At 29.2% G+C, this 26,311-nt stretch overlaps 2 protein-coding genes across 5 annotated transcripts; one reads left to right on the top strand and one right to left on the bottom strand.

The window, feature by feature from the left end:
• Window positions 1–4,207: 4,207 nt before the first annotated feature.
• Window positions 4,208–18,112, top strand: LOC111029088 (serine/threonine-protein kinase STE20-like). 4 transcript variants are annotated; one of them, XM_022307941.1, is made up of 5 exons: window positions 4,209–4,479; window positions 4,577–4,705; window positions 7,124–7,444; window positions 11,718–12,215; window positions 17,586–18,112. In XM_022307941.1, the coding sequence occupies exons 3-5, from the start codon at window positions 7,375–7,377 to the stop codon at window positions 17,933–17,935; spliced, it is 918 nt and encodes a 305-aa protein (XP_022163633.1). In that variant the 5' UTR covers window positions 4,209–4,479; window positions 4,577–4,705; window positions 7,124–7,374; the 3' UTR covers window positions 17,936–18,112. The 4 variants fall into 4 exon arrangements, with proteins under 4 accessions (XP_022163650.1, XP_022163659.1, XP_022163633.1 ...); XM_022307958.1 differs by lacking the exon at window positions 7,124–7,444 and having other exon boundaries at window positions 4,208–4,479; XM_022307950.1 differs by lacking the exon at window positions 4,577–4,705.
• On the bottom strand, window positions 9,711–10,438 carry LOC111029108 (mitochondrial import inner membrane translocase subunit Tim8). Its single transcript, XM_022307979.1, has 2 exons — window positions 10,169–10,438; window positions 9,711–10,104 (listed from the first exon to the last, which is right to left on the bottom strand). Exons 1-2 carry the CDS (start codon window positions 10,307–10,309, stop codon window positions 9,934–9,936), a joined length of 312 nt encoding a protein of 103 aa, XP_022163671.1. The 5' UTR covers window positions 10,310–10,438; the 3' UTR covers window positions 9,711–9,933.
• Window positions 18,113–26,311: the final 8,199 nt, after the last annotated feature.

Consider the following 26,311-nt stretch of genomic DNA (forward strand, 5'->3'; position numbering starts at 1 on the left):
AAAAAAAAAAAAAAAAAAAAAAAAAAAAAAAAAAAAAAAAAAAATGTAATTTCAATTTGTATGTATGAATATTTTATTATTATTATAATTATTTTTTCGATTTTAACATACACATAATATAGTTTAGTTTTAATGGGGAGGTGTGATATTTGTGTAATATTATATTATATGTTATCGCTTATCGATAGTGGTTTGTTGTATATATCGCGCCGACCCCGGTGAATTTATATGTATTATTACGTTTCCGTCAGTGTTCGTTGCGAAGTTGTGTCGCGAACTACTACGCCTCATGACGTTCAATAAATATACCTTGTCAATAATATTTTGAGTATTTATTATTTTATACAAATATCACAAGTATCAAATTGTTTTGTTGAAGACCTATTATCTGATTGTCCAGTGAATGATAAATTAACAAACTACTGTGACTATTTAACCGATACTTGCATAACTGAAGATTGTTTATTTCCACCGAGTATTTGGACATCTAATACGTCAGAATTAATAAGAACAACCAACGCTTGTGAATATTTTCATTCTTGTTTTCACAAAAGTTTTAATCATATTTCTCCACCAATAAGTGCCTATTTAAGTGTTATTAACGAAATTCAAACCGAGGTCTGCATAAAATTAAATAGTATTCATTTACAAAAGTGTCCCAGAGATAAAAAAAAGTTATAGATCGACAGCGAAAAGATGACGAAAAAATACAACAATATAAAGCAGGAGCAATCAATCGGTATGATTTTCTTAAATCAATGTCATTGAACTATTCTATTTAATACTACAATACTAACAAATAATAATATTTGACAATTTATATTTTTGATAAAAACTTACTTACATTTTATAAAAATTATATAAAAATTATATTAATGTACAAAAACACAATACATTTTTGGAGATTAATAGACACCGCCTAATTGTGGTACTCTCTGGGTAATGCTAAATGGCTTTATAAAACTAATTTACACAAACAAATAATTTAAATATGACAAATGTATTATTATGTTAGACATAAATAATTTAAAGTAAGTGTTACCCAAAGTGTGTATTATAAAAATGTGGTTGAAAAGTGCTATTCAATATAATTGGGCAAAAAGAGAAAGTAGATTTAAAATATTTGGGCGAAAAGGGAAAGATCACGTGTTAGCTAGAGTGCTGCTCATTTTTTTTATTATTATTTCTGATTATATTATCAGAATGAATAACAATTGGCGATACCAAAAATTGAATGCATTATGTCTATAATGTAATAGGTATAAAATATTTCAATAGTATAGTTGTACCCAGAGTTCCTTAATATTATTAATTATTATTAACTCTCTCTAGTAATAGCCAGTTGATACATATGGGAGACATACATATAAAACACAGAATAAATAATTACGACGAACCATACATGGATGTGAGATGACGCACTATACATATTATTTACATACGCATTAGGTACATAAGTACATTCCTTGATTTTGAAAACTATTGGGAATTTTAAATTTTGACCTCCTGTATGCACCAACTAGGTTCACTTTCTTACCAGAAAAGTTGCTGTTAAAGAAAATCGAAGCACTTTTATTGCACAAAACCGTGATGTCAGACACAAAAAAAAAACACACACACACATCATCATTGTAAAATTAACATGTTCATCGCACTACTTAGAATCTATTATATTAAATAGTATAGACATTTCAAATACAAATAAATAAATGTACTGATTACGAGATTTTCATTAAATAATTATAGGAATTGTTAAATAAATGTTTAAAAATAATTAAATAATACTCTTACATACCTGACTTAGAATTTAGATTAACAATCATTGCTCATTAAAGTAGAAATTAAATTAAAATACCTTTGGGTAAATCCACAATGTGAATGGAGATGATATAGTCATGGATGATCATATTATATTTGGGGTAAGACCAAAGAACCTATTTTCCAATCTATTATTATGTGTATAAAAATACACATTGATTCAAGAAGTCAAGTACCGCTAAACCTAGAGGGGTGGGAGGAAACTTCCAAATACCCCATTGAATACATATGAGTTCATATGACTATTGATTAATCTCCATTTGATTTTAAATCAATTTATCTGTCACCGCGGTTACTGCAAGATTTCAATTTACTCACAGTCGGCCGAAGTGTTATATTATATCTATTGGCATTTGGGTACAAACGTAATTGTATATTATTATTAATAAACGGTTAATGGTTATGTATGTAGTACATAATATATAGCCATATAGTCATATATATAGGACATTTAGGTATACCAGTAGACAGTAGTACTATATGTACTTATCTATACATACATATTATGTACCATGATGTCATACTGCAGAACGCGCGTGTGTCGTCTATAGTCTATACTACACTACTTTCATGTGTTGGGTGTGTGTGTGTGTGTGTAAATGTAAATATATGTATGTATATATATATATTATTTACTACAATGGACAAATAAAAGTGTCACGATCCCCTGACTTAACCATGACTAATCACGTACGGTATAGTGCCATAATGGTTTTCGGACTAGACGCCAATATAAATTCACAGACGTGTTTTATTATTGTTTTAAAACAACGAGTATATAGTATATACATATGTATAAGCCTTTTGAGTCTAAACATATATTCTATTTTTTATAATATGTACCTTTATAGGTTTAAAAAAAGATCATGAAACTAGTTAAGCAGGAAAAATAGAATCCAACCAACATTTATATTTGAAGCGCAGGTACAGAAACGTTCGCCATCCCTGCACTAGTCTCTACCAACCCACTCAACCACGAAGTGAACGAGTGTACCTCCACAAAAACAACAAATAAATGTTTTTCAATCTTAACAGAAGAATTATTCTTTTATGAACCATAATTCATATGCTAAAATATGACAAAAAAACAAATTTATATTCAATACATTTTTCAAAATATTTTCTCCCATAATATTTCTATTGTAATCATTAGGATTGTATCTGCTCAAATGCATATCAGCAATATCAATCAATACTCCAGCACTTGCTCTACAGGCTTTTATACAGACTATTATACTTATGTCAATCACTACCATCAATAGCATATGATGTATACCGTCAAGGACTCCTATACCAACACCACTGCAACACACAGACATCTCTACAACTGGGGCCCATGCGTCCAGACTGGGATCATAACATTCGCTAGACTTTAAATCCAAAAAGATGTGCAAAATTGTAAGTGCCCTGGGGCTCATAATTTCTATGGGAATAGGGAATAGGGCCACAATTTACCTTTTTTACCGTAATTGGGCCACTAAAATTTTACATTTATTATACGTAGATCCGAAGAATGATTCACTATTAAAGTTTTATATTTATTGTTATAATTTTGTAATACGTCGTTATATTATTTATTCTTAATGAAACTAAAAAATAATATGAAGAAAGGGAAAAAATCGATTTGAAATTGAACAATCTGGATCATGTTATTTAAAAAAATAATTATATTTTTATTTACTACCTAGAAAAAAATTATTTCATATGACTAACTCTTAGGACCTTGTTCTGTATTATATTTTTAAGTATAAGAAAAATGATTTATTATTATTTATTATTCGACTAATTGTATGGACTTTGTCTTAGGTATATTTCATTTGTTGAATCTGTTTATAAGTATTTGAAAAAAAATATTTATTATTTGACGAATTGTATAAGTTAATAAATGTTATATATTCGTATTAATTGTAGTGGTCTAGCGACTACTGATGTCGTTGAAGGGAATAGGATGTTATTAATAGTAGGTATATTTTGTGTGCTATATTTTTATGGCCCAATCTCCAGGTATCAAAATACAAACAAATATTTTATACAAAGTAGGTAGTTAACTACCATACTTACATTTTATAATGTGAGCCAATTCCCTGACGCCCATTTCTAATTTCTATACGGCCCCGATTCACGTAATCACATCTACCAGTAGAAAATATTTTATTATTATTTATTAATTTAATTATTTCTTTTTTGATATTATTTACTGTATTTATATTCGGTATATTATATTTAGGTATACATTGTTTTTCCTATAGTGGTGTATAATAAGATAAAGTACAATATAAGATACATGAAGTTGTTTACTATGATCATATAATTGGCACAATCCTATTATTATTTATTTATTTATTATCTACATTATATAGTCACGTTATTAACTCATTTTACCTAGTTAAAAACATTTGTCATTCAAGTGCGTAGTACGAATAGTATTCCGCATAATATAATAGGACAGTGTCATGGTGTCGTTATTGATGCGTTGTTATTGTCAATGTGCAGTGTTGTTATTTTAAGCCAACATCAAATAATAATTTAATATATTTTTACATTTGTAACAACGTGGGTAGTTTGTCATGAAAAACAATACGGGGCCCAAATCTCTCCATCCATGGGTTTACGCACCGCCACTCACCAGTAATTGAAAAATGAGAACTTGATTAATAATAGGTAGGTACCTATAATTTATTTATTATATAGAAATGTGACATAATGCTATTTTCTGCAGAATTCACGAATTGATAATTTTTCACTTTTTTTCCCGTAGCACAGCGGTCAGTGACTGCTCAGGAGTAGTTTTCAAAATTAAACGTGACAACGAGTCAGTAGCTGCACACGGCCGTAAATCGACCTATTATATTTGTCCAAAATATAATATTGATATGAATATTTAAGTGTAAGAACTAAGATTTGTAGTTATTTTATAGGTATAGATAAGTATAGGCAGTATGGTAGGCAAATGTAATACCGTAAACGTTAAGAAATAGATTTTTAACTAATATAATATGAGGTAGGAAACTAGAAATTGGGTGACATTAAAGGATAACAATTAGGCATTTCAAAAAAAGATTTCGGTTTATTAATTTAAATTATGCCGTATACCTATTATCATTTAACTTTTACCTGAGTCCTGCAACTTATATAGTTGAAGTGTGAGATTGTTCCATAAAAGATACACCACTACACCAGGACCGGATTTTCGGGGAGAGCTGAGTAGACTGCAGTTGAGGGGCCCCACAGTTTATGTGTTATTTATTCGGCAAACGTAGGAAAATATGTTTAACTAAAATTAACACATACATACAAATACAAATAATATTATAAAACTTTAATTTCCTACTGAAATCAAAAATAATAGGTATTCTGTATTTGACGTATAATTGCATGTAATTGTAATAACGTGTTATAACGTGTGTAATAATATACGTTTTAATAAATGAGCGTTTTCTCGAAGAAAGGTAACTGTCCGCTATGAAAATAAAAAAACCAAAGAAGTACCTATAAGACATTTAATTGTAATCATAATCCTAACCGAGTGTTTATGTTAGTATTTTCTAAACGCTATAAAATATTCAAAGTTATTGAAAATGTTTGAACTATTTATAGAGGTACATAAGTTGCTAATTGCATTAGTTATTTTTTAATAGACGTAGATAAAAAATGTTTTGGTTGGTTAAAATACTGGGAATTTCAAAAATTAAAGCAGAATTATGCCATCCGACAAAATAAATGATAAGCAGCGTTGAGTCAAATTTGGCGTTTAAGTATAAAAATGATAGTTGATAAAATTACTGTATGAACTGTTTTTAGAAATTGAAAAATTAAAATTTCATATAACGTGTGTTCATTTCAATCTGCCACTCAATTAGATTTATTAAAATGCATACATCACTATATATTATACACTTCAAGATTTCTATCCTAATGTAGAAGTGGCATTAGAGTATATTTTAACTATTCCAGTCACCACAGCTACATGGAGCTTCCGTGAGCTAAAGATAATGAAAAATTATTTATGATCTACGATGAACCTAAGTCTTCTAAAAAATTTGTCTACTGAAAAAAGTTCGGCTGACCAAATATCATTTGATGATGTAATAGATGATTTCGTAGCAGTATATAGCCATATAGGCAAGAAAAGTGAATTTTATAAGAAGTTATTATTTAACTTATTATTAATTAATACTTACCTAATTAGAAGGCTCAGGGACTTCTAGCATTTGCATACTTTTGTTAATTATTTTTAAGTATAGCAAATTGCGAAATAAATTCATTTCTCGGTGTCATGATATCAGATCTAAAATTTGAATGTGCACTTTTTTGCATATTTGATAGATTTTGCAGAAATGTGCTTATTTCAAAATATATAAAAAAAAAATAACTTATTACTAATTAATACTTACCTACTAAGTAATAACACATAAGATAAACATTTTTTTATTTAATAAATTAAATGATACATTTATTTTTCAAAACATTTTTGTCTATTATTATAGTTTAATAATAATAATAATATTCATTGAAACAATTTTTAAACTTAATAATATAATAAAGATTTACTTATAATATAGTATACAAGAGCATTTTTTTCAAATAATGAGCACTTTATCGTAGTAAAAAACCAATTTGGATATAAGGAGCGCAAATTTGGTTTTTAGACAGCGGCGCTACGGCCCTGGTTTGCTTATATGATATAATAAATAGTAATATGTCGACGTATGAAGTCATTTTATGCATTTCAATCTGTTTGAAATCGAAATATCCAATTTTCTGCTTGTCACGTGTTTACAATTTCGTACATAAACACCCGATTAAACATACGTCAAACCACAATAATGATAACAATAAAAATAAAAATACACAGTCTTACTTACCCAAAGCATATAACTTCGGATCGGCTCTATTCGTTATACTTACTATTATAGGATCGTAAGCATACACTAACTATTTATTTATTTATTATAACTTCGGTGGTTTGGATTTTTTTTAAGTAGGCAGGCGCGAGATATTGTGTACTCTCTATGTACAGGTTCCCCAAACTTACTTATTTAATTACGAATGATAGGTATTTGTTAAGATTGATTATTTATGCACTCGCCATCGTTTAATATACCTATTTTGTAAAAATTCAATAGATATTAGTATATTACTTATGGTGCAATAATAAGGATTGTCCTTAAACTGGAACCACGATGACGCATGTGATAAATAAAACAAGAGACATTTTTTAAAATGAACATTGGCAAATAAATGATACAATTAAGACAATCCGAAGAGTAATAATCCGAGCAAATAAAAATTTATCGTGTTCTAGTATTTCAACTGCTGTTTTTTTCGAGACCAAATTGGAATTGATTGTTTTGTTTTGTCAAAGCTGTAACTTGTAATACACCTTTTGCGTATTTGCGTACCTATACATATATATATAAAAGGATTTGAGAATCCAAAACGCATTTCTTCAGTTTAATTCACCCACGATCTATTGTATAAAAGACCGAGTCACAGTCTCCGACGATTTATTCATCCCAACACACTCAAAATAACTGTACAGGCATAGTAAACAACATGTGCACCGTGTGCTATTTGTGGTTTATTGCATGTTCTCTATTGATGACAAATGCAAGCATTTTAAATGGTGAGTAATAAATGTAAAATAGTATAATAATATATAATTAAAATTTTATTTTGTTAGGTAAGGACTTAATAAATAATAATTAAAACGGTTTTTTTTTTTGAAAACGTCAACATTTTTTATAATATTTGTGTTACAACATGGTACTTGCTGTAGGTGGGTTTAAGTTAGATGTTCATTTGTACAATTTATTGTGCATTCCATGAAATATTTTAAATTCTTGGTTGTGCGAGGTTTGTAGCAATAGTAAAATAAACTTAACATTTTACACTTTCATCAACTGTAATTTGGACAAGTTTATTTGGAATTTAACAAACAATATTGAAATTTTTTAATATAAAACCATAGTTTTAAAATCTAAGGACACCTTCATCTGTAAAGCAGAATATTTTTTATTGTGTATTATACATTCATACTTGTTTTTATATTAAGGCAGTAGTGTGCGCCTATAGTAAAAATGTCACTTTACGGTAATATCTTTTTAAAACTAATAATAATTTACCTTGTTTAATTAATAGAATTATGATTATATTACATTTTAAATGAATAGATGATAATATAATAAAGGTTGAGTTGAATTCAATTTTATGATATTTTAATTTTGAACTCTATGTCAACTATTAATTTTAGAGGTTTTCACACAAATAGTTCAAAACAATTTAAAATTCAAAACAACATGTAGAATTTAGCATTTTATTGATAAAAATTAATAAGTTAATGAGGTTTTTCTTTCTATTTTTGTAAGTTTTTTTTTTGACAAGAAATACACAATCTGTACCCTTGGGCAGAATAACAATATGTGATAACTGATAAGTGATACATTATGTATATGAAAAAGAGTGATGGAAGAAACCATCCAGTGAAAGCACTACCTATTTGTTCGTTTTTTCTAAATTTTTTTTAAAATTAATCATTAAGTATATCTCTGCACCAATTTCTTTTCAGTCGCCATTTGGGATTGCCCGCAATTGAACGAGAAGCTTAATTTGATACAAAGAAATTGGGATGAGATGGAAGTTTATCATGAAATTTTTTGTAAAACGTTATTGCTTCAGCGCGAACTGCTTTTATATTTAAGTCTGAGTGCAGGGTATAGTTGGTGGGGCATTAGTGATTATGCATAAGGTTTTATTTTAAACGGTTTGAATTTTGTTCCTATTAGATTTTTTTGCATTGCCCCATAGTTTTAGGCCACAAGTCTACATGGGCTTGATTGAAGATTCATACATGAGAAAGTTGTTGTTTAGTTTGGTGTGTTTGTTAGATATTAGTGTTTTAATTGAACGTAGTCGTTCGTTTATGGCAAGTTTTTAGTTCTAATATGCAGTCCCCAGGGAAGACATTAGACGTCAAAGGTTAGGCTTAAGTACTTTACTGATTGGGATGGAATTTCTGTAAGTTGAAGAGTAATATTTCCTACTTTGATTATTTATTTATTACTTATTAGGTATTAGTCTGTGCTTTTTCATTATTAGCAACAATATAATACTATAGAAATAAAATTAGTTTTAACACTAATATAAAACAATAATTTCTTAACATATATTAATATTGAGTTATTGGCATATAATGTCAATTGACTAGTTTAAAGTTTATATTCAGTAAATAACAATACAAATAAAAGAAATTATTAAGAAATGTTGAAAGACCAAAATGTAAATATGTGTTAGGTTTAATATTTATTAATTTTATACAAAATTTAAATGTATTTTTATGCGAATAAAAAATATTTATGGTTTTAATTTTATAGTTAGTTTTTGTAAAGTAAAAAGGCACTGCTAAGTTCCTAATATTTAAAGAGGAAACTCAGGCATTCAATTTATATTTTTGTTTCACGGTAATAAAATCATTTTTAGATTAACATATAACATTAAAATAGTTGTATAAACTCAACAGACATAAAAATTTAATATTTATATCATACATTTTTGGATCTTGGATTTATTTTTCATCATTTATTCAAATTATTTTGTTGCATGTTAAATAATAGGTATAAGATAAAAATACTACGAGTCTTCTATTGAAAACTATCTTTAAGTTTATTTTAATTTTATGGTAGTGGTAACTATTATTTATTTACTTATGATTTTAAGTACTCTCATCAATTGATATTGTTAACAATATTTAGACCATTTATGTAATTGTTAATCAAAAAGTGTAGGTACATAGTTAATAATTTGACTCTGTTTTTTTTATAAAAATGTTTAGAACTAGGAATTATTTATGAGAAACAAACAAAAATAGGAAACATATTGCAAACTATTTGTAATGATTAGGTATAATATTATAAACTATATTTTATTTTATTTTGAACAATATCGAACATTAATAATATAACAAGCAAGTTTCACTCAAACTATAGGTATGTACAATCAATACAAAACTATGAAAGACAATTTGTATTACTTGATTTATATTGAAAAGTTCCTCGTTCAATTACTACAGAATTAACATTATAATAAAGAATAAAACACAAAAACGTAGGTATTTGACTAACCAGTGTTGGATCTTTGGATCAACTGATTGAATCTATGTGCAATAATAACCGAAGAGTCGAAAAATCTTTTAACACAATTTGAAAGACACGCTTCTGTTTTTGCACCAAGCTTTGCTGATGGTTTATCCACACACTTTTCCCAACACATTTCACTGATCTCTTGTATCTAGAAAATTAAATTGACTGGTAGTGGGAAAGAAGAGGGCAGAGCATGAGAATATTTATTTTACTTGAGCGTTTAATTGAGCTTTCTGTTGTTCCATCATTATAACTTTTTGTATTTCATCGGCTTTCAATTTGTCGGTGGTACCGGTACCAGACGAGGAACCCAAGTCAAAATTATCAGTATTATTATTAAAGAAATCTGCCATTGTTTGTTTAAATCTTATATGACTATGTTCTCAAATATATTACTGTCAAATAAAAAAAATTTGAAAATTATTAACTCACGTGCAAACACTTACAAATAGCAAAAATTATAATTATTGTGGAACTGATAAAATGATACTATGCCGGGCCATTATCACTACATCTCGAATTGTTCCAGGGCTACCAACTACTAAACCCTATAATTATATTTATCTTCAAGTACGACTATAATAATATTATAAGCAGATTAACCGCACAATATTAGGCTCACACAAAAAAGTATTTCTAAAGAATTTCTTCTGAAGAAGTCTACAGCTCTACAAGTGCTTAATACCTATTGGCTATTATATTCTGTTTAATATAAAAGGTAAAACAATGCATAATGGCATAATGCACTAAAACATTCAAAATACAAGTTATACGACATTAATTGTATAATATTGTATAGGTATATTAAGTATTAATCCGTAATGTTACAATTAAAAAAATATGTAATAGGTTAAAGGCTTTAATGAAAAAAATAGAACACTTTATTTTATTTTGAAAAATCTAAAATAATATTTTGATTTTTTTCTTTTCATTATAAACAACCCTCTGCCGCAATGGCCGTTGGCTGATATTTGACATTATTATTTATTTTACACAATTTTATAGTTGTTTCTATTTCAGAGGATTTCGTACCCGTATGCTTTGTCTCAGTCGTACAAACACATAACATTAGCTCATTGTACTTTCTGAATAATTAATTTAACTCTGTTATGTTTAACCTTAGCCCTTAGGGGTAATTGACCAGTGACCTATATAATCAAATTTAGTAGTAAAAATATTATCTAGTCGATGTCACAGGTTTTCTTTTAAATCTCAATTTTAAAGCGAATTATGAGAATTTTAAAATAGTTAATTGTTTGTACATCTTAAAATGCTCATAACTCGCTTTAAAATTGAAGTATAAAAAAAAACTTATGTCATCGATTAGATAATATTATTCTTACTACTAAATTCGATTATAGGTATTAATTCACTCTGAAATTAAATATAACCGAGTTAAATTAATTATTAAGAACGTACAATGTGATATGTTATGTATTTGTAAGACTAAGACAAAGCATGCGGGTAGTATGGCGTCCTAATAAGTACAATACAATTTTTACATATATCATAATAGTTTAAAATGCATTTTCAATTTGTATTTCTTTGACGAAATTTAGTGTTTGCTTAATGGTTCATTCGTATTATTTTATTTTTTTTTTTTTTTGACGGGGAAGAAACGGCGGTTGCTAAACGTCCGCGATTCTGTCGAGACCTATGGCGTTACGCTTGCACTAGCACTAACCGATGCTCATTTCAGTGATCTATGCTGTAATTATGTACAATTAATTTAATTATATTCTGTATAATTATTATGTATAGAATTACAAGAAGCACAAAAGTTCATGGAACAGTTGGACTACGATTATTCGGCGGTGATGGCCGACGCTGCAGCAGCGGCGGCGCAACAGAGGCCCGTCGCCGACTTGTTGTGGTACGACTACGGTGGCGGCGTCGGGCGGGGAGAAAACGGCGGCGGTGGATCAAGCGGCTATTACGGTGCCGGATCTCCGGTCACAGGTGTGGCCACGGCCGCGCTGTTTGGGGCCGACAAACGGGGCGACACGACCCAGTCGAGCAACGGCGGCATGTGGTTTGGGCCGCGATTGGGCCGTAGAAAACGCCGAGGTGGATCGCCGTTCGGCGGGGGAGCCGCGCATCCAGTAGAAGGGAACGCGATTGCGTCTGCCGCTTCGTCGCTGCTGCAACAGGATCCGTCGGCTGCAGGCTCGGCGTCGGCGGTGGCAGCTGAGCAGGTCGCTGTTTCGGAAATGATCAACAACGTGCCGTGGGTGCTCGTACCGATCATCGATAATACCCGTGAGTATATACCATAGTTATGGTGTGGGAGAGGGATCACGGAAAAAAATTACAAAATAATTATATCGTTTCATGAGATATTGATATAATATTATGAGGTTTGACAATGAATGTACATAAGTTATTTGGTTTTTTCGTATCTATGTAATAAATAATAATACATCCTGGATATTTGTGAACTGGGTATTAACGGGCCTGGAATTGGGTTCATCAATAACACAGTGGCGTAGCCAGGATTTTTCTTTCAGGGAGGGGGGGATGATCAATTTTTTACACAGCGGTGGTTTACCTAGGTTCTTCCATAACTTGAACATGCAGGTTCCGAAGTTTTATTTTAGATTTTGGTTCCTATAAACCTTTACGTATATTGATTTAATACACTTGTATACTTTAAATACTTTTGATATTGTACTTTTTTGTAATATACAATAAATTATTTTACCCGTATTATTTATTTTAAAAAAATAATAAAAATAGTAATGAATTTTCTTTTTATTAGGATATAATATAGTATACTTATATTTCACATATATGTAATTATATGATTAATACAAACAATGAACAATATTTATTTACTATTTATTAAACAATGTTATTATTAAATGACAAAAAATTAAAGTGATAATTTTAATCTTTGAGCCTTTCCACTATTAGCAAATATGTCCAATATTTGATCATCTGAAATGTCAATATATCTATGAATGGTTTATAATGTGAGTCCGACAAATCTTGACGCTGAAGTTGAATTTATAAGGTATGTTTTTAGTCTTGACAAAGAAGGAAAACTCCCCTCTGCGGTTGCAGTCGATTCAGATTAATGTGATAACAATGAAAAACCAGAACGCAGAACTCTAATATTTTGTTTTATTGCGATCTATGCACAATGTTATATGCATTAAATACATAATACTAGCACGGCCGCGGCTATAGAAAGATAACAAAATAAAGATGACAATTTAAAACTAGTAAAAAAATTTGGTTTTTGTTGCAACTTTCATGGACCAATAAAATAATTTTTTTATTTTCTTAACATTTCAGGGGGGGGAGGTTGACCCTCAGCCCCTCCTGGCTACGGCACTGCTATAACACATTTTAGACGATACATTTTTAACATAGTAGTATAAACTATACGTCTACACCGTAGTCACTAAATATCAGTATAGTACTTTTTGTAATTAAGTATTAGGTATCATATAATATGATACATGAGCCAACTAAAGTCAACTTCAGTTATATAATGCAGTCAAAATTACTGTTCATACGTTACAATTCATTTATAGTTTTTCACTATCTGCTGTATGTATTTATTGCAGACGGAGAGTATACATAAATATGATTTCCTATGAGACATACATCATAATGCGTATTCGGTTGATAATTATGTTTCAATTTTGTATAAAAATTTAAAAATTCCTTTGAACTTTGAATATCAAATAATTAAATAATTTCTAAGTTAAAACACATTTAATCTTGTAGATTTCGTTCAAAGGGTTTTAATTGTTCTTTGATAATATTATAGGTATGTTGTATAAGTGTTTGAATTGAATCTTATTTATATGATTTGACCAATATTTAGTGAAGATAAATATAATCTATTTAAATTTTAAAACGTTTTCTAAGCTATTTATAACGTAACTACTAACTACCTAACTTTATACAGACATTGATTTAATATATATTTTTATTTAATGTATTTTTATTTTATGCATATTATATTTAATCAATGAGACTGTAATAATGCTGCGATGATGTACCTATTATAAGTCTTAGCGGTGAATATAATGGTGATTGGGGATAAACTAATATGACCTATAGACTATATCGCCTATATCATACCCACGAAGTACTTACGCCCTTCTTCTTTGTTTTTGTTTCACACCCCAGTGTGATTGATCTCATACATCATATCACATGTTTTGGTAAAACACACCCCATAATGACTCTCTGGTCACCCACCGTGGTCTAATGTATATATATTATATATATTTATATATTATGTACAGCACATATACTGCCATGTATAAACTTATTACATATGTACCTTATTGTACCTACCTAAATATATTATATAAGAAACCGGCTGTCCGCCCACCAATGACTCAGTGATATTATTTCAATTCGGCTTAAGAGGATTGCATGTACTGATACAACACACAAATGTACTGTGTCCAGTGTTTCTGTTTATCGTAAACGAGCGTTAGTATAATAATATTCCAAGAAATATCCATCTGGACTTCAGATTGGGGTTTTAAAGAACAATATATTTTTTGACACGTCTGGCTATAGTAATAGTACTTGATAGAACAACATTATTTTGAGATCTGTAGCATAATTATTAAAAAAACTATGATTAAAAGAACGAAAAAATTAACAAAATGTATCAAAGTCACCCCAATTTATGGTAGTTAACTATTCCGATTTCACATATACAAATAATAGGTTAGATAACCTACCTATTATATACCTACAATTGTCTATTTTCCAAATGTGGGCTAATTTATCAAGTGACACCACTAAACCAACAAATTAATCATAAATGAACTAACTATACACGATACACATAGGTACACAACCTAACATCAAACCGCAGCCAAAGCATATTGGGCAAATGTTTCTTCAAGACTATTTTTGAAACCAAAAATGAATCTTAATAATTTAATATACCTAATTTAGATATTATGCGAACTTAACAAGAGTCAACATTATTCATACAAAATTCGGTACTCGTGTAGTATTATGGTATCTACCGCTGTATATATTATAATCTACATTTACTGTCAAATATATGACATTCATACAACTCTAATATACTATTTTATATTTTTATTTAATTTTATTACGGGAAGGTACCTGTGACTTGTGTTATTAAGGTAAACAAAATGTTATAACGATCAATGGTCAAACAATACTATAATAGCTAAATAGCTATTATAATGTATACTGTTAAAAATCTGGTCAATTATCGGTAAATATTCACCGAGACCCACAATACGTAATAAACTAATAACTCACTTTTAGATATTAAATTATTTTGGTCTGTGTTGTGTCCTTCTATCACGCTGTAGCAATAGTAATAGATTTGTTAGATCTTCAATGTGCCAACTTAAAGAGGAATGGCGGCGCGTCCATTATTAAGACACAACATGACAATTAATTTGAAGTTTTCTAGGATGACGTAAACGGTAAACACAGCATAGCAATATAATATAACGTATTAAAATATTTGACAATGATGATCACGAGTTGAAATGCATTAAGTAAATTTTAGTTAAATAAATTGTTATTAATCACTTATCAGTATGTAATATATTACAAATGTTAAATTTAATATAATTAAATTTTTGATTGTTCAAAGTCTCGATAAAATTAAAAAAAGAAGAGCCCTGGTAAGTTATTCTTTATATGATTTCATTTTGCGAAAATCTCGTGATCTAAAGTTTACATGACATATTTCTCAATTCATTCTTATACCATTGTGATATATAATATACTCAACTAAATACAAGTCAATAAAGTTTAAAAAAAGTTTCAGGTGAGTAGCATAATATCACCAACTGCGTAATTACGCTATAGGCGTGGACGTCAATAACCATCATGTATTAATTTCATATCGTACATATAAACTGTATATTCATCACCTACATACTTTTTTATAATATTATATCCAGCAATACACGTATGTTCATAATCATATGATTATAAGACATAATATGAATAATATCGGAAGTCTGCCTGTATTTGTTTAAAATTGCGTCGCAGCATCGTTATCGCGTTTTTTGTTTCGCCTTAATATCCGATACTCGCCCTCGGCAGAAGCAGACAGCGCGTCGTCATATATAATATGATACAATATACATTGAGCATTACAGAACATCACAATATCGTTAAAACGATTATGATAAATTGCCGTTCCGACTTCACCGCGAGTGGGCGTGACGAAAGCCTCCTGGAAACCAACACCATACCCTGCGCCAGACCCTGCAAAAATAATAATAACTATTACTATTATTGCTTCACCGCCCCTAACTGCAGAAATAACAAATCATTATCTAAAATGTAAATAACGCGTTATACGATCGCCTGTGCAGCTGTACCGCTGAAGGCCAAAGTGTAGATCTATGAGCTCAGTGTGTATTTAATATTTTTTATATGTGTATGTGTGGCGATAATCACCCGAGTAATCTTTTCTTCGGGTGTCGGAGGCGTGTTTTCATGCTAAATCTTGCTTCCGTCCGTACAGTAGTACAAAAATAAAATTATATACGCTTGCCAGTTATATAGTCTTGTAAAGAATAAGTATATTTTGTATTCGAAATACTCGAGGCCGGATTGAGTACCTATTTAGTATCGGCCCTTCGAAAAATATTTTTCAACCGGTCCATAATTTGCAATGGTAGCACATATTTTAATATTAATAATGAAAACTTTCAAAAAAAGTATTCGAATTTAAAAATATAAATATTAAAAAAAAACTAACAAAATCAGTAGATATTTGAATATATTTTTGTTAAGTAGAATATAGTGTTTAAAATACAAAAACATTATAAAAATACTTTTATTTAAACACCTACTGTTCAAAACTGGCTCATGCGTAGGTACCTACTTAAAAATGTTTGTTAAGTTCGATAATAATATTCATTAAAACGAAAGGTTTTAAGAGAACTTGATACCCGCATGTGTTGTCTCCGTCAACAATTGCGTAATATAGGACGCAAATTTTACACTTTTAGTGTAAAAATTAAAGTGAATTAGCTTATAAAATTTAAAGGTAAGATTATTATTTAGAGCTCTTGTTAATATTATAATTGTCAAGCAAGTTATGACCTTTTTTGAAACTGCACATTTTAAAATGATCATAACAGAGCTAAACTTGATTTTCTGAGCTTCGAGTTTGCTAAATTTCTAAGACGGGGACAACACAAGTGGGTATTACGTAGTTTTAATGAAAACATAAAATCATATTTATCACTGTTTCGAAATTTTGTGTAATTAATTAGGTGAATAAAAAATGCTGGTTAAGACAACATTCATAAAACAGTTAATTGTTTGAAATTCATGGCCTTTGAAAAAGTTACTTAGGCAATAAAAAAATCAAAAAAGAGAAATATGCCTAAAGAGCATAAGAAACATGCAAAGTAAAATAACACTTCCAGTTTCATCTGAACATAAAGTTGATTTAAGTCTATTTTTGTGTAAGCCACAGTAAAACAATTTATATTATGTATATGCTAAAATGTCCTCTGCATCCCTATAACTGATACCGTACATTGGTCGGATTTCGTATTATTTTTTATATACCTAACAGAAGTACGTATTAGTAGTTAAAAAATAAATATAAATGGACTTATATCTGTGCGTTGTTGCCGGCAGTGTACACTCAGATGCAGATGAAGCAGAACGCGAGGAACGGCAGATCATCGGAGGAGGACGATGACGACGTGGCGTCGCGGTCGCGGCACTCGGCCCGATCGCCGCCGTACTCGCCACCGTTCTCGCCGCGTCTGGGCCGACAGGCGATCATGGCGCGGCCGCAAGTGCCCAGACTGGGCCGCCAAACGTTGCTATACCGGCGGGACGCCAGGAACGCGTTGTACCAGCAGTCGAACGCGACGCTGCTCAGACAACAGCGACAGCAGCAGCAGCAGCAGCAGCAGCAGCAGCAACAACAGCCACTACAAGCCGCCACCGAATCGGCGGCGGTGCGACGTCAGGCCGTGTAGACGACTTTCGCGGGCTGCATCACTTGTGCTTTGAACCGGACGATCGACACAAGAACGAAACTCACACATTCATTATATATGTTATATTATATATTATGATTTAGCGTAGTCGGTATTTTTCGTAGTCTAATAAAAACGATAATGATAATATTATTATTATTATTATTATTGATATAATTGAATGTGTTTTAATATATAATAATTATTTGTTATTATAAATTTGCGACAGTCCTTAGGATTTCCAAGGCCCGTTACGGGAATTGGCCCAATACTACAATCCATTAAATTATACGACCAATTTGGTCTATAAGTCTACGAATAGCTGTTATTATTTATAACTTGGTAAACCTAAATTAAAGTACTAAAATAATAATAACAATAATACAGTGATTATTTAATTTGCCAAATTAATATTTTATGAATCCATAGTTGTAGGTACTGTGGATGAGAACAACAAGAGGAACTTATTAATTATTGGTACCTTATTAACTGAAAGGAACTTTAAAGTTCACTTGTAAGAGTGAAGAGGGAACATCAATAGTTCTGCAAACAATTGACTTAGGTACGTAGGAATACTTTAGGAAATAACTTTCTCTAAACGATATTATTAGTGGGCATAGTGTATACTTTATAGTACCACAAAAGAGTCCCGTAGTACTACAGATGGCATGTAAATATGTAATCAACAAAAAAAGTTTTTCAGCACCACCTATTGTCTATTGGACGTTATTCAATCTACTCTCTAAACTCTTCCCGGTATCTCTGAAAACGATTCTTGGCATTAAAAAAAAAATCGGTTTAGTAGTTTTTGATTCTTTAAACCAATAAACCACAACCTTACATAGGTATTCACAGTAATATTGTATAATATACAAATTATAAACAGTTCAGCCTAGAATTACTATTCTGAAGTAAGTTAATTTGATATGCCTTTGGAGTTAAGCCCTTAAATTACATAAATGAAAAATAAATACCTTTATTTGTAATTTTTCAAAATATACCTAATTTTTAATTTATAAAATCATACTATTAATAAATATAGCAAAAATAACTTTTAAAACTTGTGTTGAATAAAATTTTTCTTATTATTATAATTATATGTTTATAGTTACAAATTAAAGATAGAAAACCCATAATTTAAAGAAAATAATAAATCAATTTTGTTTTTTTATATCATCTAGGTGTTTGAAAACTGAGATCTCTCAAATGTATACGTATAATTTACTACTTATAGGCTATAGGTGATTACTGATTACTATTAGTTATTATATATTTTAATTTTCAGACTTGTATTATAGTTGTTTATTATTTATTATTCATAATGATATATACTAATAAAGATTGTAAAATTGTAAAATTAAGAATTATGCCATCAAAACTAAAAAATACACTTTAAAATATAAACATTTAATATTTTTCTTCGTAATATTTTGAACTAATAATATATTTCTATCTTACTTGGGAACAAACCTAATATGGTAATATCCCTCAAAAAACATGTAAAAGCAATATCTACCGAACCCTTTACACATTGCCTCTTATATATTATATATTTAGATTATTATATTACCGTATAGACGTATAAAATATTGTCTGGTTGGGGAGTGATCCCTATATTATCGTCTAATGAGGTCTTGTTTACAAAACGGTGTACGTTTATATATATTCCGCCTCGAATCATGTGAGGGCCGAGCCCACCGAGACAATAATAATATATTATTGTAATTTGTAGCACCATAATATATTAATGCGCATACAGAGTGGTCTGTTTCACTGCAGGTTGCATTAACTTTTCGAATAGATATTAAACCAAAAAAAAACATTAGGTATGCTTAATATGGAAAATAAGAAAAAGAACTAGTAAAAAGTAAAACATTTTTGAAAAAGGATCCTCTCCCTCCCTCCGATTATTTTTATAAGTTCTGAGAATATTCAAATTTTACCTCTCAAAAGTGCAAAATATATAAAATTTACTACGAAAAGCCTCGGACCATATTTCTTCTTGAAAAAGTATCTTCAAGCACAAAAATAAATAAATAAAAAAAACATATTTATAAAATCAATACATCGTTCGCTCCACTCAGAATCTAAAAATAATCTCCATATACAGTGGTTATTTATGTAGGAGGACAGGGATTATGAAAGGATATCATAGCTCAAATTCTTTAAATTGTCATTTTTTGACCCTCTACCATCGTTTATTTTTTTTTTAAATTACCCACCCCTTAGATTTTGAAAAATTAACTTTTTTCATTATGAGTAGCTTTTACGATGTTTTTTTTTCTACAAATATGTCTAAATATTCTTTTGATAAAAATATTTGGTTTTCTGAAATTTTAAAATTTGGTGTGAAAGGCAATAAATCAAACCGTACTACACTATATATAGTCGCTAAAGATATAATTTCTCAATAGACGAAAATATATTCGGTGAAACACTAAAATGTGCTTTAGGTATCTATTTATAATTTTAATATAACATAGTTAATTAAATACAAATATCAAATAATATCAAATTTATAAATTTGTATATTTCAATGTTAGTTGCACATATTTATTATTTCGTTTTCGTACCAGTACGATTATATGTGTTACTATGTTAGATCATATTATAATTTCATCGCATCTTAGGTCAGTAATTAGTTATTATTGATTGCAAATAAGGAATAAGGAATCATCAGTTATTTCGATCACTTACATAAAATTATATGGTACAATGTTTCCACTAAACGGTATACTACGTCGCACGTCGTATGATAAATATATCGTATTGTACGTCATAATATAATATTATGAATTACTAAAATGACGTCGTGGACTAAATCCGTAGCAATAAATACACACATCACACATAATAACACGATCAATAAAATATAATATGTATATTGTCTGCACATATTTGTATACACTTTATAACTATTAAATATTTAAATGTATGTACGACGCGTCATTTGTCATAAATATAAATAATACAATAATATTATAAAGACGATAGTAAAATTAATGATAATTATACTATATCGGGCATATAATATAGAATAAACAAAATAATCTAAGTTGAGCGCATTCGATATCATTCGAATCGATCGTGACATATATAGGGTGATCGTATTTTGATCTATATTTTTGGACAAGTGGCCACGAGAAAAAATAATATAATTATATATGTATTGTATATGTATAGGTACTTAAAAATATATTAAAATCAGGAGTGCATTGTTATTACTCAATAACATTTAGCCGTATACATTTCTAGATAATACGAGTACGTTAAATACAAAATTATAAATCTTAATGCAAGACATTTTTACACGTATATTATTACCTACCTATTATATTATCTTAGTTTTTTTGTAGATCAAATAATCGTGATCCTCTTCTATTATACACGTTGAACACGTACAAAATAATTTATTATTAGTTTAATAATACATAATACATTAATACATACCTAATATATTATAGTAGATATATCCTCTACCTAGCGAGAGAACACGCCGATTCTGCCTACACACACGCAACACCTTGCCATTAAGGCCGTTGTTCACCATGACATGGTGTCGCTTGGTAATTCGTAGAAGAACTGATTTTTGTCGGGTCACAAGTTTATGTTCTCTCGCAAGTCAAAGTATTGACAGACACGGATCTAGAAACTTGAAATGGAAGGAGGAGGGCTACATTTTTCAAAAAAATACAATTACAATTTTAGTATAGGTACATAATAGATTATATTTTATAGATACAATTTAAGAGGTAACAATAATAATATAATACTAACAATTTTATTGATATTTTAAATGTATGGTTTTTAAGACGTGCAGTGAATTATATATTGTATAAATAATTACATAATACATAATATTTCCAAGGAGGGGCTCAGGGACATTCGCCCTCCCCTCTGAATCCACGCCCGACTACTGGTACTTATTTGTGAAGATTTCGATGTACATATACAATTCATATAAATACAATCACAATACATGCAACTCGTTAAATATTTAATAGAAATATAAAATACGAAATCGTTTGTTATAGTTATAGAAATAATTGAGAAATACTCAAAAGATTTAAAAAAAAAAAAATAAATAATAATAAATGTGCAATCTTATTTCTCTCAATTTTATAGTAAGGCCGTGGTAATCGATATTTGCGTGGTGTATCATATTATTTTATTAGCAAGACTCACTTTTAGAAGCGTTCTGTGAGATGTATATTTATTAACTATGACATTATGTGCTGATCTAAAGATCGTTCCATCTACTTTCTGCCTTTTATTATTTCTGTATTAATGATAGACAAAATATTTTGTTCTGTGATTACAAGACACATTATTTCAACGGGCGATATATACCTATGTTGAACGGGTCTTATAATTAATGTATTCGTGATGTATATAATAATATGAAAAAATAAACATCGAAACGATCGCTATATATATATTGCCCCATGAAACCAAATTGCAGAAGTTGACACTACATATGAACATAGTATATACAAAGCTGGGTAAGTTAAAATGATTTTTTAAACTCAGTTAAGTTATAACTTATAAGCTAACGAAATAATTGATGATTTCACTTGAATTAAGAAACAATAAGTTAAGTTAAGAAGTTAAAATAAAATAAACTTTTTAACACATTTATGCTCAACCTTAAATTTATATATATATATTATATTATATACATGAGAAAAGTTGCAACTTTTTAAATACAATAATTGGCCTTTTTTCACGGTCGAGGAACCGCAGTGTTTAAATGTGTTGTACAAAATAATGACGTAATAATGTTACGGGTTAGGTCCCAAAACTGGTAGACAGTGTATCTATGTTTTACAAGGAAAAGCTTACCCATACGAACAAGGTAATATATATAGTATATACATTATCCAACTAATTTATACACTATGTAGCCGATGTGGATAAAGTATTAAGTCGTTTTAATTCGGTAATTAGATGCTCTGTCAAAAGTAAAGATACCTAGGAACTGTAGTCTGGTACATTGATTATGTTGGCGTGATGGTCAACATTCCAAGCATTTCAAATCGTTAATTTATATAGTCCTATTAATAACAATTAATACTAAATCATACTATTTTTTTTCGTCAGATTATTATTAAATTATTAACAGTTATTTTATCGTATGTTTTATAAAAGTATGTACTTCATCCACTCAGCCGCAGATAATGTACAAATTACATAAGCAATTTACGAAATGAACGTTTTATAAATAATATTTTACTTTATCCAATAGGTATAACTGTATAAGCAATATACGTATAGGTTGTATTTATATATTATACATGGATATAATTGTAATCCCGAAAAAAATACCAAGGAAAAAAAAGAACAATTTTTAAAAGTTTTAAATTAATTAATTGATTATAAAAATTAAAAAATACTTACATTTGTAATTAGTATGTAAGGTGATCACTTACTACGCATACATTTACATGGCCCAAATGCACATAGAAATTGCCTTTATTGAAAACTATTGAAGTATATAAAAAATGTATTTCTTTTTCAAAATATTATTGTTTTTATTTCATAAAACTATGTGAAAAAATATTTAAAAATATATCTTATATATTAATTTTTCATCTTTATATCATAATTATTGTAATATTTTTTTTGACTGTTATATTTAAAATTTTTAAGTTTAGTTAGTCTAGTTAGTGATCACTTTACAAACTATAATTACAAATGAATGAATTTTTTTAATTTTCATAATCAATTAAATTATATAATATAATATATACCTATACACATAATATTTCAAATTTTTAAAAATTGTTCTCTTTTGGTTATTCTTTTTTTTTTGTGTTCCTTTTTTATTTGGTCTTTTTTATCGCTATTACAGTGTATTTGTAATACCAATGTATTTCGTACTTTAACAGAAACATTTAATTAATAATAGCATGATTTGTTTCGTATGACGAATCATTTCAGGATAAATAAATACAATAAACTTATGTCTCATTATTGCATTCTGTATATGGTTTCACGTACATTTTATATACATAGAGTAAGCATAACTCTGGTAAATAGATATATAAATGACATTACTCATAACTATATTATATACACATTCAGGATCGGCGCTAGTGATCCTTACAAAGATTCAATTTTTTTTCGCGCCTATGTATGATTATTGATCATTTTTTAACAATAACAAAAAAAAGTCTCCGAAAAATCGGGCATCCGGTGTGTGGTTACACTTGTTCTTGTTTCAGTTCTAATGCCCATACATCTTGTGGCCATCCGGTCCTGCCTTTGCTCCTCTTGTGGTGGTGTTGGTGTTCTTGGTGTTGGTGGTCGTTGGTAGGATTCAAAGGATTTCGAGGGATCATCATCTATGTGATAAAAAATAAAATATATTTTTAAATGTCATTAAAAAGTATATTTCAATACTATTACAATATACAAGTAGCGGTACCTACACAAAATATATTTCCTTACTATAACCACGTGCTCATTTTTCTTTAATATTAATGACGTTACAAACCCTGATTTATGATGATAAATCAAACCCGAACCGTAAAATTTTGAATTTTCCAACACGAATTTGTTATTTAACTTCTATACAATATATCTGGTTTGAATTTTGATTTCATACATTTAATTTTAAAACCGAAAACTGAGAAGTACGATTCGGTTTGATTCAAACTTCGATCAGTTTCTGGCAATGTATAACATGAGTAGTGAGTACATAACTATATAATCATATTATAATTGATATTAGATACTATTGTTATATGCATTAATAGGTATTTATTATTCAATAATCTGCTGCCGTAGTATGCACAGTGCACACAATATTACAGTATAGTTGTGTAAACTGTATAATATCCTTCGTCGTTATAATAATTATAACAATAATAATAAAAATATCGCCTTCAAAGTGTCACTTGCCCGACGTGTAAATATATACCTAATATATTATATACAATGCCGCCCCAGACGCCAGACGGTTCTATTACGTATTATAATATAATTATGGTATCATAATATAAGTATATTATATAGCGTTTGAACACGGTTATGGTTTATAGTCGATTGCTGCGGTAATGACATGATAAATATAACACTCGCTAATCATAATATTTAGGGTTCCGCGATATTGCAGCCGCGTGCGTATTTTATTATGTTATATGATTTAATCACATTGCTGCTGGGTGGGGTGCAGCGAACGTCGGCTGACTGCATTCAAAACAACAATCGAATTTGGACGTAATGTGACAAGCCCGATAGTAACAGTGCAGGAGTAATAATAATATATAAAATTAAACTATATAAAATAAAAGGAGTCACTCGTACATAAAATTTATAATAATACATAGTTGGCCGCTGTGCGATTTAAATTCGAACGCGTATTTAATATAGGCTATTTCTTTTGAACATTTTTGCAATTTGAACAAATATGCGATATTTTTAAGAAATCGTTGTTGATTTTTAGTTTTTTTTCCCACGACGTATTAAGAGCATCGCGACAAAACACATCGCCCTTAAAGATTAGAACGACGTTTTTATAGTAAAAAGGGTTCAAAAAATCACGTTATAAAAACTCATTGGTACCTATATGTAAATAACCGTAAATCGTTTCTCGATGCACGAATTTTGAGTATTCAAGCTGTAACTGGTACAATGCTACTTGAACATAATATTATGCTACAAACCGATTTTATACGTCCATAATATGTATTAAATATTATTGTGATTAATCTGGTTTCTGATAGTTGTAAATTATGGTGTTCGGTTTATTATTATTACACGAAAAATGAAAAATTCAATATTAATTAATATTATACAATTCACAAAACAAAAAATACTATTGCCTACATTTCCCATGCCCACACCTTAAATGCCGCAAAATCATAATATAATAGGTAGGTACAATTTTATACTATATATAATATAAGCTGTTTAATTTTAATTTTTAATCTGTTATTTATTTTAATTTATTTTCCAACCTTATGAGTTATAACTTATAAGCCACATGGAATTCAAAATAAAATCTATTAAAACAATTAATTTAATATAATTTATTATTCTTTTATACAATTGTTTTGATTTATATGTTTTGTACATAATTTATTTATTTAGTATTTAAAAGTTCAGTGTTACTGCTGGGTAACTACTCCCCTCACGTTTTTCACAGCCAAAAGTGGATATTTCCGATCATATGCTCATTGTAACTACCATTACAGATTGTACATTTCAAATAAATGTTTAAAAAAAAACCTTAGTATTTATTAATTGCATGATAGGAACGGTTATATACCTAATATTACATAGGTGCCTGGTCAGTTTAATTATTTTTCTAAATGTTTAGTTACAAAATTAGAACTAATGTCTCTTAAATCGATACAATATAAAAATATGCGA

This window comes from Myzus persicae, unplaced genomic scaffold, assembly GCF_001856785.1.
Source record: "Myzus persicae strain clone G006 unplaced genomic scaffold, MPER_G0061.0, whole genome shotgun sequence".
Lineage (NCBI taxonomy): Eukaryota > Metazoa > Arthropoda > Insecta > Hemiptera > Aphididae > Myzus > Myzus persicae.

Excerpts from the sequence above, each read along its gene's own strand:
- LOC111029108 (XM_022307979.1), bottom strand. The coding sequence starts at position 10,309 with ATGGCAGATTTCTTTAATAATAATACTGATAATTTTGACTTGGGTTCC. Across the intron at positions 10,105-10,168 it reads AAGCTCAATTAAACGCTCAA|ATACAAGAGATCAGTGAAAT; the intron begins GTAAAATAAATA and ends TTAATTTTCTAG.
- LOC111029088 (XM_022307941.1), top strand. The coding sequence starts at position 7,375 with ATGTGCACCGTGTGCTATTTGTGGTTTATTGCATGTTCTCTATTGATG. Across the intron at positions 7,445-11,717 it reads AAATGCAAGCATTTTAAATG|AATTACAAGAAGCACAAAAG; the intron begins GTGAGTAATAAA and ends TATTATGTATAG. Across the intron at positions 12,216-17,585 it reads ACCGATCATCGATAATACCC|TGTACACTCAGATGCAGATG; the intron begins GTGAGTATATAC and ends TGTTGCCGGCAG.